This window comes from Phaenicophaeus curvirostris, chromosome 38 (genome assembly GCF_032191515.1).
Source record: "Phaenicophaeus curvirostris isolate KB17595 chromosome 38, BPBGC_Pcur_1.0, whole genome shotgun sequence".
NCBI classification, from domain to species: domain Eukaryota; kingdom Metazoa; phylum Chordata; class Aves; order Cuculiformes; family Cuculidae; genus Phaenicophaeus; species Phaenicophaeus curvirostris.
In genome coordinates, this window is record NC_091429.1 from 1,706,101 (window position 1) to 1,720,106 (window position 14,006).

The following is a 14,006-nucleotide window of genomic DNA, read 5'->3' on the forward strand; positions in this document are numbered from 1 at the left end:
CGCAGAACTGCTTTAGGGACCCCCATGGCCCCTCTAGGGTTCGTGCGTAGGAATCGCCCGCAAACTGGAGTGAGACCAAGAGAGAAGGAGCCGCTTTTGAAAGGACCGGGGAGAGAATCCTTAACCCCTTCCTGCAGTACCGAGCTGCGCTCGCTCGGTGGCAGCACTGAGCACCTGCAGTACCGCGATACGGCCACACGGCGGCAGCACTGAGCGGGGGGCGCTATTTTTCTCATTTTCCCTATTTTCTCTATTTTTGGGATGAGCTTTGGAGCAGGTTCTGGCCCCGGACCCGGCTCTGGGGAGGCCGCACCTCGAATCCTGGGGTCAGTTCTGGGGCCCTCGATACAAGAAGGATGTTGAGGCTCTGGAGCGAGTCCAGAGAAGAGGAAACTGGGGAAGGGGCTGGAGAACAAGGATTACGAGATAAAAAAAAGCCCTGGTAGAAGCAGTGGAACAAAATGCCCCATAACAACCCCTGGCTCAGTTGGCAGCCGTCCATTTGTCTTGGTCACCGTCACTGGTTTTTCATTCTGTACCTCACTGTCCCTGTTATCATAATAATCACAGAATAACCAGGTTGGAAAAGACCCACTGGATCATCGAGTCCAACCATTCCCATCAATCACTAACCCATGGCCCTCAGCACCTCGTCCACCCGGCCCTTAAACCCCTCCAGGGAAGGGGACTCAACCCCCTCCCTGGGCAGCCTCTGCCACTGCCCAATCACCCTTTCCATGAAAAATTTTCTCCAGATGTCCAGCCTGAGCCTCCCCTGGTGGAGCTTGAGGCCATTCCCTCTCGTCCTGTCCCCTGGCCCTTGGGAGAAGAGCCCAGCTCCCTCCTCTCCACAACCTCCTCTCAGGGAGTTGCAGAGAGCAATGAGGTCTCCCCTCAGCCTCCTCTTCTCCAGGCTAAACCCCCCCAGCGCTCTCAGCCGCTCCTCTTCTTCTCCAGCCCCCTCCCCAGCTTCCTTGCTCTTCTCTGGACTCGCTCCAGAGCCTCAACATCCTTCTTGTGGGGAGGGGCCCAGAACTGACCCCAGGATTCGAGGAGCGGTCTCCCCAGGGCCGAGGCCAGAGGGAGAAGAACCTCCCTGGCCCTGCTGGCCACGCCGGGTCTGATCCAAGCCAAGATGCCCTTGGCCTTCTTGGCCACCTGGTCCCTTCCAACCCAAACTATTCTATGGTTCTATGATCCACAGTCCAAAGCGGGAGGGGGAAATGCTTCTGCAGGACCAGGCACAGGTGGGTCTTGGCCCCAGGTGAGGGAAAGAGGGAGGAGGCCGTGGAGCTGCACCTCAGCTGGCACAGGGGTTCAGCTCGGAGCCAATCTGCAGGGATAAAGAGGCGCACAGCTCACAGTCCCCTGAGAAAGGGTTTAATGGGAGGGGATGGCACTGCTCTTTCTTTCAGACAAAGAAAATAAAAAGGCAGACTGCGGTGACATCCCCAGGAGGAACATACGTGTGTGCACACCATGTACAGAGCAACCCTGGCAGTGCCAGGCACCCCAGCTCCCCCCCAGACCCATCCCTGTGGTCCAGAATTGCCTTTCCCTTCTCCCTCCTTGAGCAAGACGGGGGAACGGGGCTTGGGGAGGGATGCTCGCCAAGCAAGGATTGATTGCAGTCATTACAAAGACTGGGATTTAAGGGGGGCAGTGGGACCATTGCGATGGGGCCTGCCCAGGGGGTCGAGGAGAGTGGAACTCTTTGGTTTCAACGTTAAGGCTGCACAGAGCTAACTTGTCCGGAGCTCTAGGAAAGGCAGGAAAAAGGTTCCAGGCACTGGAATGGTCAGGAAAACTAGTTTTCCGCACAAAGAGGTGACCTGAAGCACCTGATCAAGACCGCGGCTGTGTCCGGGACCCAGCGATGTCCCTCTCCTGAAAGAGCCTGACGCTCACAGCCTGAGGGGGAGGCTTCAGGAGTGTTTCTCCCCCACCTCCTGCCACCCCACGCAGAAATCTGCACGTGAGAAGGGATTTCACGCCCCTGTGTGGCTGGCACATCCTAATTTAGGACAGGGAGTTGAGGAAATGGCTCTCCCCAGCCAGCGTGCTCAACATGGAGCTCATCTCACCCACAGCCATGTTGGCACCACCAGACGAAGGAAGCAGGAGGCCAGGGGGACCGGGCACCACTGCGGGTGTCTCTGCATCTTCCACAATGGCAGCAAAGTCAAGGTGCGTGTTCTCCAGGTCCAGGGAGTCCAGGCTGTTGGCCACCTGCTCCCCTGAATCCAGGGAGTAATACGAGCTGCCTTTGGGTCCTTCCAAGCTCCCACCATAATGCCCAGGAGCTCCACAGCTCGCTGCCGTTTGACCCAACAGCTTATGCCCACCTTTCCCCACCTGCACAGGTGTCCCCTGGCTTGGGTAATACAGGTGAGCACTACCAGGCCCCTCAGGTGTGGGGCGGGCTGGGGGCAAGCGGAGTCCACGCCGACAACTGGCTTCCACCCCCTCATAGGAATGAGCTGTCTGATCCAGGTTGCCTGCATAGTTCAGACTGGTGGGATGACCGGGTGGTTTAGGGCCACCAGGTGGATGTGGCACCACCTCCGGGTTGAAGCAGGGGGTGTTTAGGAGGTGTTGGGTCTCTCCCAGGTGCTGCAGGTGATCTGGTTTGGTTTGGTAACCAGAGTACTTGGGGCTGAGGTAGAGCGGGGCTTGCGGGGCTTGGCACTGCCCAGCTTCACCGCCCAACCCCAAGGCAACCTTCTCCCCCTTGGAGGCTGCTTGGTCTCCCCACATGAGAGCCTGCTGGGCCTGCACGTAACTACGGACCATCACTTCTTTGGTGTGCGCGGTGGGGGTCTGGGCTCTTCTAGCGCCCTGGCTCAACAGCCCCATGTAACTGACTGGTGCCTGTTCCTCGGACTGGTACCCGCCGGGCCCTACGTTCACAGCTTGGCCAAAGGATGCAGGAGGCGGCATGGGTCCAGCAAGCTTGGGGTTCTGGCAGGGCGCAAGAGCCGGGGCAGGGGCAGGGTAACGTTGCTCAGATTTGATCTGTAGTCGGTTTAGCCGGTACCCGCCAGGAAATCCACCGTCCTGGCCCGAGCTCACAAGTTTGGCTTGCTGCCCACAAGAATTGGGCAATAGGTACTCAGTACTTTGATGGTGACACTGTGACCCGGAGACGGCAGCAGCAGAAGAACCGACACTTGGCTGCCTGGAACTCATCTCCAGGTTGCCTTGGAGAGGTTCATCCCAAGGAGCTGACACGGTCCCATCGCCGGCATGCATGCTCGGGAAGTGCTGGTTCATCTGGCACGGAGGGAGGGAGAACTCGGACTGAAGCAAGCCCTCCTCCATGTCCCCATGGCCTCCTGGGTTCAGGTGCATACACCCTGCTGTCCGGTGCGCGCTGCTGAAGAGGCCTTCACACTGGAGCTCCACACCTGAACCCCGGCACGGGAAACTTTCCTCGGGGTAGTTCAAGTACTGTTCCATCTCCAGCAAGCCAGACTCCATGCCTGGACCAGGGCCCTCTACGCTCACGCTCTCCAAGAAGACGTTTTCACTGATGCTGGGTGGGCGTGGGGAGAAGACGTGACGCTGAAGATCGGCGTCAGAACCCCCCAAGGGCTGCAGAGCAGTTCTACCCACACCCGACACGTTCACGTTCCCCACGCTCTTAAAACGATGCACTTTGGCTGCAGCGGGAGGGTTGGCTGCCGTCCGGGCAGGGTCACTGGCGCGTCGCACACCGTTGCGCGGCACCAAGTGAGGGGGAACGCTGCCCGCGTAGCCAGGGGAATCGTTGGAGCTGTGCCTTCGCAGCAAACCGTTTGCAAGGAAGCGGGGTTCAGCCGGCCCAAGGTAGTCCCCGCGGAAGCCGCCACGGCCACCCATGGCCACCCGCTCCACGCTGGGCAGCGGGGTTGGGGGGGGACCACCCGTGGCCGCGGCGTATTTGGCTTTGAGGCGGTAGCGCTGGGCTGGAGTAAGGCTGCCCACACCCGGCAGCCCCCCGCAGGGGTTGGCATCGCTAGAGCGTCGCGACTCATCCGGAGAGATGGGGTCGTAGGTGTCTGACGGGCCCGAGCCGCCAGGCATTGCCCTCGCCTCGCCAGCCGGACACGGTCCAGCCAGGTACGGGGACACCAGGGACGAGCGCCGGCTCACCGTGTAGGCTGAGCTGACGGTACTGGTGGCACTGCCGCGGCGCTCGCTCAGCGGCACGGCCACCTCTGCTGCCGACAGCTCCGCAACGCGCCGGTGCGAGGCAGCTGCTGGCGGCACCGACATCCCAGGCACCTCTCCAGGCAAGCCTAAGGAAAGAAAAGGAAGAATTAATTACACCAGGGCACGCGGGACACAGAGGAGGAACAAGAAGCCACCTCCAGGACCAGGATTTGACCTCTTCCATGGTTAGTGCCAGCTGGGACAAGAAGCGAATTCAAGTGGTGGCGACAAAGAGGGGGTGAAAGATCTGAAGAAAAGACCTGAAGATAATAAGAGTCCAAAGATGGGGCATGGTTAGTGCCTTCTGGGACAAGAAGGAAGTTCAAGTGGTGGCAACACAGAGAGGGTGAAAGATCATTGAGAATCACTTAGGCTGGAAAAGACCTGAAGAATATAAAAGTCCAAAGATGGGGCATGGTTAGTGCCTGCTGGGACAAGAAGCAAATTCAAGTGGTGGCAACAAAGAGAGGGTGAAAGATCATTGAGAATCACTTAGGCTGGGAAAGATCTGAAGATAATATGACTCCAAAGATGGGGCATGGTTAGTGCCTGCTGGGACAAGAAGCAAATTCAAGTGGTGGCAACAAAGAGGGGGTAAAACATCATTGAGAATCACTTAGGCTGGGAAAGATCTGAAGAAAATAAGAGTCCAAAGATGGGGCACAGCCTAAATGTGAGGGTTTGCCACTAGTGAAAGAAAGGAGTGGAAATGGCTCAGGCTGCAAACCAGACCTCTCTTGACACAGTGCCCACGGGACTAGCTCTGCATCCAGGTGGGACGGCCCCACAGTCTCACCGGCTCCAGGGATCGCTGGCAAATTCAGGCCCTTGGTCGCTGCCGGCTTCCTCATCTGCTTCAGTTTGTCAATACGGAGATTTTCTAGCTTGTGGAGGGCCATGAGCCCCGAGGTGCCCATGGGCTCACCGGGCACCACGTCCTCCAGCGTGGACAGATCCTCATAGCTCCCACCTGCGTTGCCCGCCATCTCCACGCCGCTGTCGTTGTTGGTTGTACTGCCGAGCGGGGAGTGTTCGCTGCTGCACGACGACTGCCCGCCTGGGCTGGGCTGCGGCTTCTGGGGGGGTCCCCGAAAAATTAACCAAGGAGAAAGGGGTCAGATATCCACTCCACAACTTAACCTGCAAACCCACACCCTGCCAGACGTGGAGAGGACTCCCCCTACCATGCAAAATGAGGGGAGACCTCATTGCTCTCTCCAACTCCCTGAGAGGAGGTTGTGGAGAGGAGGGAGCTGGGCTCTTCTCCCAAGGGACAGGGGACAGGACGAGAGGGAATGGCCTCAAGCTCCACCAGAGGAGGGTCAGGCTGGACATTAGGGAAAAATATTTCATGGAAAGGGTCATTGGGCAGTGGCAGAGGCTGCCCAGGGAGGGGGTTGAGTCCCCTTCCCTGGAGGGGTTTAAGGGCCGGGTGGACGAGGTGCTGAGGGACATGGGTTAGTGATTGATGGGAATGGTTGGACTCGATGATCTGGTGGGTCTCTTCCAACCTGGTTATTCTATGATTCTGTGACTCCTCCAACAGGGCTGGTCAGGCCCCCTTTCCATCATCACACCCCTAGCTCCTTACCAAGCCCAAGTCAGGCACCAAGAGTTTGCTGTCATCCTTTCGGGCTTCAGAGTATCTTTCTCCATTTGTATCTTTCTCCTGCTTCATGTCTGGGGGGCCGCTGGGGGTGGGCAGTGCACGGCCGGGCACCACATCCCCGCGGTGCTTCTTGGTGACGTGGGCGTCGGGGCCGTGCACCGTCTTCACATGTTTGCGCAAGGAACTGGGGTCGGTGTAGCGCTTGGTGCAGCCTGGAATCTTGCACACGTAGGGCTTCTGTCAGGGAAAAAAAGGTAGGCATGGTGGAGAGAAGGTGTTAGCTCCAACTAGAGACCACCACCACAAAGTACATCAACTAAAGCCCCCTCCCCTTCCTTTTGAGTAGGCTTGAGAACGGAGGAAACTGAGGGTGGGAAGGGATAAAAGAGGCTGAGTCCCCTTGGAGGGGACACATTAAGGCTTTGGAGGAGGTCATAGGGAGCAACGAAACTGGTGAGGGGGCTGGAGAGCAAGTCTGAGAGAGCTGGGGGTGTTTAGCCTGGAGAAGAGGAGGCTGAGGGGAGACCTCATTGCTCTCTGCAACTCCCTGAGAGGAGGTTGTGGAGAGGAGGGAGCTGGGCTCTTCTCCCAAGGGACAGGGGACAGGACGAGAGGGAATGGCCTCAAGCTCCACCAGGGGAGGGTCAGGCTGAATGTTAGGGGAAAATTTTTCCTGGAAAGGGTCATTGGTCCCTGGCAGAGGCTGCCCAGGGAGGGGGTTGAGTCCCCTTCCCTGGAGGGGTTTAAGGGCCGGGTGGACGAGGTGCTGAGGGACATGGGTTAGTGATTGATGGGAATGGTTGGACTCGATGATCCGGTGGGTCTTTTCCAACCTGGTGATTCTATGATTCTATGATTCTAATCAGGAGGCATATGGGGAGCCCAGAAGAATGCAAGGAGCCCCCCGGATGGGTCTGTACCTCATTGGAGTGGGTGCGGTTTTGATGCTTGGCTCGGTCCGAAGCGTTGGAGAAGGCCTTGTTGCAGCCCTCATGCTCGCACACGTAGGGTTTTTCACCCGTGTGTGAGCGCAGGTGGGTCTTGAGGTTTTCCAGGCGTGAGTAGGCTTTGTTGCAGCCCTCAAACTGCACAGGCAAGCAGGGTGAACCATACCACACATTTCCAACAGCCCCTATTACCACATCATCCCCCACACGACGCACACCCAGAGCACCACAGATACGTATCACACCTCCCAGCCAAGGCACAACACACCTGCCCTCCTCCACCTTCACACTGCTCCACAGCCTTTTACCCTTCTGGCTTGTGTGATGCCACCTCTCTAAGCACAGGACACGCGTCTGCGCTGCACCCAGCCTCTTACATCCCTCTTTTCCTCATGTGCATCGCTGCCATCGATCGCACAGGCTCTGGCTTGCCACACGTAACCCCACTCCACGCTCCAAACCACCTTGTTCGTCCATCCCACCTCGTTTTCCCCACCACACATCTTCCATCAATGTCGTATACGGAACAGGACAGCTCGCACTCTGCCCTGAGCTCCATCCCAGCTCAGCCGAGGCTTTGCGAAGGCTCATTCATTCCAGCTTACCGTGCATTTGTGAGGTTTCTCGCCTGTGTGACGTCTCATGTGCACCACCAACATATACTGGGCTTTGAAGGGCCTCTGCTCGCGGGAACACGCTGCCCAGTGGCACACAAACTCCTTCTTCTCTCCATGGATATGCTCGTTGTTGATGTGCTGAGGAGAGAGGGGCATCACTGGTGGCGCTGGGATGGGTGCCAAGGATCGGGGACATAAAAGTATCTTAAGAGAATATCATGGGAGAAATGGATGTAGAAGGACTGGGGTGGTGGGTGGAGACACCAGAGATTGAGAGAAAATAGAGTAGTTGGATGGTGTCTGGAGGCAGGGGATATAGGAGATGGTTGGGTGGTACTTTGGAAGGACCAAGAGAAGATCAAGGGGATATCGGAGAGCCTGGAGTGTCTAGAGGGAGACAAAGAGCAAAGGAGGACTTCGGGATGAACCAGTGGTTCAGGAGACCTGCCCCAGGGGTGAGGAAAGCCAGACTGGGTGCTCCCACTGGGGACATAGTATGGGAGGATCACAAAGAACTTGCCCATGGGAAGCGGAGGATGCTTATCCTTCCCCTCCTAGGGGCAACTTCCAATATTGCGCAGGCGTACAGGTGAGTTCTGAGGGCAAGGGAGCTCAGTAGAGGACAGTCTTAGAGCAGGGTTTGCGGGCTGACACAGGCAGAGGCCCAAGGGTAGGTTCTGGGTCTGGGTGTCCCCAGGCAAGACCCAACTCACATGCACCAGCTGCTCCTGCGTATCGAACTCCTTGGCACAGCTGTCCCAGTAGCAGTTGGTTTCATACACGGTCTCAGACTCAAGTTTCCCATCCTCCTTCTCCAGATCTTCCCGAACATCAAGCATCCCCAGTAAGGGGTCCTGTGGGAGCACAGCCAAGATGAGCACACCAAGGTACGACCCGTCACGTACCAGTTACTGAAAGTGGTGCCAGGGAGAGTTTAGCCCTGTGGAAGCGGAGGAGGTCTCAAGGCCTGGGGAGTACCTGGGTGCCTGTGGAAGCTGGACTGGAGATATCACCCTCGGATCTCTCCTCTGGGTATTTGACAGTCAGAGGGCTGCTCAGGCTCCACTCCAACTTGAGCTGCTACCAGGGCGGGGGGGAAATGGAAACCAGTCATAGAATCATAGAATCATAGAACCGCCAGTTTGGAAGAGACCCATCGGATCATCGAGTCCAACCATTCCCATCAATCACTAACCCACGTCCCTCAGCACCTCGTCCACCTGTCCCTCAAACCCCTCCAGGGAAGGGGACTCAACCCCCTCCCTGGGCAGCCTCTGCCACTGCCCAGTAACCCTTTCCATGAAAAATTTTTTCCTGATGTCCAGCCTGACCCTCCCCTGGTGGAGCTTGAGGCCATTCCCTCTCGTCCTGTCCCCTGTCCCTTGGGAGAAGAGCCCAGCTCCCTCCTCTCCACAACCTCCTCTCAGGGAGTTGGAGAGAGCAATGAGGTCTCCCCTCAGCCTCCTCTTCTCCAGCCTAAACACCCCCAGCTCTCTCAGCTGCTCCTCAGAAGGCCTGTTCTCCAGCCCCCTCCCCAGCTTTGTCGCTTTTCTTCTTCTCAGTCAGCACTGAGATGCTTCCTGGACCACCACGTATATGGGATGCACGGCTTACACAGGTGCGAGACCCCCTTACCTGGCAGTGTTTGAGGGTCCCACAAGCCGGGGCACGGTGTAGGAGTCCTGGATGAGTGGACAGGTGTTCATGGGAGCTACATGGTGGTGCTGGGGGGGTGTGGCTGTACAGGTGGCCTTGACCCTTCTGCTGACCTGGTGGACTCTGGTACCCCAGCGATGGACTGCAAGGAGCAAGAGGGATAAGCAGGTAGCACGGCCAGAGAACAGAAATTCAGGTTTTCCAAGCCAGGTATCCCAGGTGCCTGAATCCCAGTCACTCCTTCCTTAACCCACCATCCCATTCCACTCCCACCTTCCCAAGCCCTCACCCCAGGCGCTCCCCAAGCTGGGAATCAGCATTCAGGCTCCCAGAGTGACAGACGGAGCCGCAGCCTCCCACCCACCTGATGGTGCTGATGGAGAGGTGGCCGTAGGAGCCACCGGCCGAGGCGCAGCGGGAGTTGATGAACGCAACGAGGGAGTTGGGTGAGGTGCGGATTACGGTCTGCAGGTCAATGCTGGAGTCTGACAGGGGCGAGATGGACAGTGCTCGCTTCTTGCCCAGTTTGCCTGCGCCACGGGGTGTCGAGAAGCGTGAGCCTGGGATGGCAGCAGAGAGTAGGGGGAACTCCTCTCAGCACGGGTCCCGGGGGGCTGAAGAAGCCCCCAAGGACTCAAGCCTCGCACTTGGGAGCCTGAAGGAGCACGGGAAGGGAAGGGAAGGGAAGGGAAGGGAAGGGAAGGGAAGGGAAGGGAAGGGAAGGGAAGGGAAGGGAAGGGAAGGGAAGGGAAGGGAAGGGAAGGGAAGGGAAGGGAAGGGAAGGGAAGGGAAGGGAAGGGAAGGGAAGGGAAGGGAAGGGAAGGGAAGGGAAGGGAAGGGAAGGGAAGGGAAGGGAAGGGAAGGGAAGGGAAGGGAAGGGAAGGGAAGGGAAGGGAAGGGAAGGGAAGGGAAGGGAAGGGAAGGGAAGGGAAGGGAAGGGAAGGGAAGGGAAGGGAAGGGAAGGGAAGGGAAGGGAAGGGAAGGGAAGGGAAGGGAAGGGAAGGGAAGGGAAGGGAAGGGAAGGGAAGGGAAGGGAAGGGAAGGGAAGGGAAGGGAAGGGAAGGGAAGGGAAGGGAAGGGAAGGGAAGGGAAGGGAAGGGAAGGGAAGGGAAGGGAAGGGAAGGGAAGGGAAGGGAAGGGAAGGGAAGGGAAGGGAAGGGAAGGGAAGGGAAGGGAAGGGAAGGGAAGGGAAGGGAAGGGAAGGGAAGGGAAGGGAAGGGAAGGGAAGGGAAGGGAAGGGAAGGGAGGGAAGGGAAGGGAAGGGAAGGGAAGGGAAGGGAAGGGAAGGGAAGGGAAGGGAAGGGAAGGGAAGGGAAGGGAAGGGAAGGGAAGGGAAGGGAAGGGAAGGGAAGGGAAGGGAAGGGAAGGGAAGGGAAGGGAAGGGAAGGGAAGGGAAGGGAAGGGAAGGGAAGGGAAGGGAAGGGAAGGGAAGGGGAAGGGAAGGGGTAGGGGAAGGGAAGGGAAGGGAAGGGAAGGGAAGGGAAGGGAAGGGAAGGGAAGGGAAGGGAAGGGAAGGGAAGGGAAGGGAAGGTGACTAAAAGTTAAAGCATGTTATTAAGGGTATCGTCCAAGTGCCACTTAAACATTGACAGGCTTGCTTCTCTAGGAAGCCTCTTCTGGTGTTTGACCACCATTTTGATAAAGAAATGCTTCCTAAAGTCCATTCTAAACCTCCCCTGGCATAGCTTTGAACCATTGCCATGTCTCCTATCACTGGATCCCAGGGAGAAGAGATTAGCACCACTGTGTCCACCTCCCCTCCTCAGGAAGCTGTAGAGAACAATGAGGTCACACCTCAGCCTCCTTTTCTCTAAACTGGACATATCCAAAGTTCTTAGACATTCCTTCCAGCCCTGCGAGCAGTTTTCTTGCCACCCTCTGGGCGCATTCACATCCTTCTTGAAGTGTAGGGCCCAGAATCTCACACAGCCCTTGAGGTGAGGCTGTACCAGTGCTGAATACAGCAGGATGAGCACCTCTTTTGACCAGATGGTCAACACAAACCAAGGAGATGCCTAAACCTCTTGTAGAACCCCTACCTGCTCCACGGCTTCCCAAGACTGGACACTTACCATCACCACCGCCTACGTGCTCGGTTCCTGGCACCAACCCATAACCACGGTGACCGCTCATGAGGTTGGACTGATGACATAAGGGGAAATCAAGTCCTGACAGGGGAGGAGAAAGGCGGGAAGAGGTATTAGGGTGGATGGCACAAGGGGTAGAGGAAATCCCCAGCGCATCCCTGAACCCAAGGACTGAAGTTGAAGTCGGGTGCCCTTCGCACCCTGCCAGGACGAGGGGGCTGCAACCAACCTTGCGGTGCTGGGGCAGCCGGGGCTGGTCCTGGGGGGCGCAGACAGCGGCGCTCAGCATAGCCCGGAGCCGGGGGGCTGGTGGGGTTGAACATGTTGCCACAGCAGGAGGACGGGATGTCATCCAGAGGGACCTGGGCAGACTGGAGAAGTGGCCCTGTGAGAACCTCATGGGGTTCAACAAAGCCAAACGCAAGGTCCTACAGCTGGGTCTGGGCAATCCCCTATTTCAGTACAGGATGGGGGGTGATGGGATTGAGAGGAGAAGGACTTGGAGGTGCTGGTTGATGAGAAGCTCAACATGAGCCAGCAATGTGCACTTGCAGCCCAGAAGGCCAACCGTGTCCTGGGCTGCGTCCAAAGCAGTGTGGGAGCGCGGAGGGAGGGGATTCTGCCCCTCTAATCCTCTTTTGTGAGACTTCATCTGGAGTCCTGTGTCCAGTTCTGGACTCTTCAATGTAAGAAGGAGATGGAGCTGTTGGAGCAGGTCCAGAGAAGACTACAAAGATGATCAGAGGGCTGGAGCACCTCCTGTATGAGGACAGGCTGAGATAATTGGGGTTGTTCAGCCTGGAGGAGAGAAGGCTCCAAGAACACCTTATAGAGACCTTCCAGTACCTGAAAGGGGCTATGAGAAAGCTGAGGAGGGACTGTTCATAAAGGCTTGTGGTGATAGGATGAGGGGCAATGGGGATAAACTGGAGAGGGGCAGATTTAGACTAGACATGAGGAAGAATTCCTTCACCATGAGGGTGGTGAGACACTGGCCCAGGTTGCCCAGGGAAGTTGTGGCTGCCCCATCCCTGGAGGTGTCCAAGGCCACGTTGGATGGGGCTTGGGCAGCCTGATCCAGTGGGATGTCCCTTGGAACTGGATGATCTTTAAGGTCCCTTCCAGCCCAAACCATCCCGTCAGTCTCCACCGCGGGGCGCGGCTGGTCCGGAGGAGGAGGAGGCGGCGCCTGTCATTCCGCCCGCGGCCGCCAGGGGGCGCTCGGAGCCGGTTCCCACCCCGGGCTCTGGGGGTCGCTCGGGACTGGGGGGCAGAGACCTCATTGCTCTCTGCAGCTCCCTGAGAGGAGGGTGTGGAGAGGAGGGAGCTGGGCTCTTCTCCCAAGGGACAGGGGACAGGACGAGAGGGAATGGCCTCAAGCTCCACCAGGGGAGGGTCAGGCTGGACATCAGGAAAAAATTTTTCATGGAAAGGGTTATTGGGCAGTGGCAGAGGCTGCCCAGGGTGGGGGTTGAGTCCCCTTCCCTGGAGGGGTTTAAGGGATGAGGTGCTGAGGGCCATGGGTTAGTGATTGATGGGAATGGTTGGACTCGATGATCCGGTGGGTCTTTTCCAGCCTGGTGATTCTATGATTCTCTTCTATGATCTGCAGGTCCCACCCAGCCCTGCCTCGCCCATGGGTCCCCACCCTGCCTGCAGGTCAGAGCCCTGCCCCGTCCCACCCACACATCACACCCCTGCCCACAGGGCTCAGCCCAGCCCACTATCGCATCCCTGCCTGCAGGTTCCTGCCCTGTGCCTGGATCTCATTTCCACCTGCCACTCGCTCCGCTTGGCCCTGCCTAAGGTCAGATCTCCAGCCTCGGCTGTGCCTTCAGGCTCTGCACCCAGGTCCAGGACCTCAGTTCCATCCCCTCTGGTGGTCACTGTCCCGCCCCAAGACCACCAAGGGGTTATATGAAAGGCAGAGGCTCTGGGAGGAGAAACAACCACAGGGTGAGGGAGAGGCACATGTGGAAACAAGGGTCTCTCCCTCTTTGAGCCACCGAGGGAATCACCTCAGACAAGGGGTCTGGGGGAGTGGGAGCCCCTCACCCCGCTGGGGAAGTGCTGGGTTGCATTTGGAACACGGGGGGTGAGGGGGGCAGCGATTCTTCCGCATGAATTGCCCCTTTGAAAGCTTGTCTTGGGGCTTTGTGAGAGTGTCAGCCAGAAAGAATGGAGGGGGGGGAGGCAGCAGGGCAGGCAAAGAGGGAGGGAGGAACACGGGAAGGTGGTGGTGCTGGGGACAGGCAAGGGAAAGAGATGAGTAGGGGAAGAGATGAGTTGGAAAACAGGAGGTGGGGGTGCCAGAGGAGGGGGCTCTTACCTGCTTGTGGGACCTGAGCCTCGCAGCAAAGGTGGGGGATCAGTTCCAGGGGAAGCCTCCCATCTGCCCCCTTCCCCAGCCACTACAGCTAATGAAAAGCAGGTTTGCATGTCCCTCACAAAATTTGTCTAGTTAGGGAGTCAAGTGCAGCACCTCCATGGTCACAGAATCACAGAATCACTAGGTTGGAAAGGACCCACTGGATCCTCGAGTCCAACCATTCCTATCATCCTTCCTGAACGCAGCTATTCCAGGTGCGCAGACACACACGGATGTATGAAAATACATTTGCACGTGTACGGAGAGGCACGTGCAGCTGGGAGATGATGGGGAGTGCCAGAGTTCCATAAAGCCAAAGCCCTGTCTCCCCATCTTGAGAATCGGCACCTGAGCTCCCCAGGCTGCCCCAGACCCGCAGGTTTAGCCCACCAGCTCCTTGCTCAGTGTGAGAGCAGGCAGGTTGCTACCATGCAGCACAGTAACCACATACAGCTCTGCCCTGGACCCACAGCGGGTCCCACCAGCCCACAGATCCCTGGCCCGGACTGCGGACTTGCTGCCCTTCTA

At 57.9% G+C, this 14,006-nt stretch overlaps 1 protein-coding gene across 2 annotated transcripts; it reads right to left on the reverse strand.

The window, feature by feature from the left end:
* Positions 1-2,019: 2,019 nt before the first annotated feature.
* Positions 2,020-11,183, reverse strand: GLI1 (GLI family zinc finger 1). Of its 2 annotated transcripts, none has more exons than XM_069879697.1 (10): positions 11,096-11,183; positions 9,388-9,583; positions 9,003-9,165; positions 8,346-8,444; positions 8,081-8,221; positions 7,356-7,505; positions 6,724-6,888; positions 5,786-6,040; positions 4,991-5,270; positions 2,020-4,280 (listed from the first exon to the last, which is right to left on the reverse strand). In XM_069879697.1, exons 1-10 carry the CDS (start codon positions 11,154-11,156, stop codon positions 2,020-2,022), a joined length of 3,771 nt encoding a protein of 1,256 aa, XP_069735798.1. In that variant the 5' UTR covers positions 11,157-11,183. The 2 variants fall into 2 exon arrangements, with proteins under 2 accessions (XP_069735798.1, XP_069735797.1); XM_069879696.1 differs by having other exon boundaries at positions 8,346-8,447.
* Positions 11,184-14,006: the final 2,823 nt, after the last annotated feature.

Bases quoted from the DNA above. Each gene is read 5' to 3' on its own strand.
- GLI1 (XM_069879696.1), bottom strand. From the start codon at position 11,156: ATGAGCGGTCACCGTGGTTATGGGTTGGTGCCAGGAACCGAGCACGTA. The intron at 8,222-8,345 runs GTACTCCCCAGG...GTGCTCCCACAG, and splicing joins CAGCTTCCACAGGCACCCAG to GACCCCTTACTGGGGATGCT. The intron at 6,889-7,355 runs GTAAGCTGGAAT...TTGCCTGTGCAG, and splicing joins AGAAACCTCACAAATGCACG to TTTGAGGGCTGCAACAAAGC.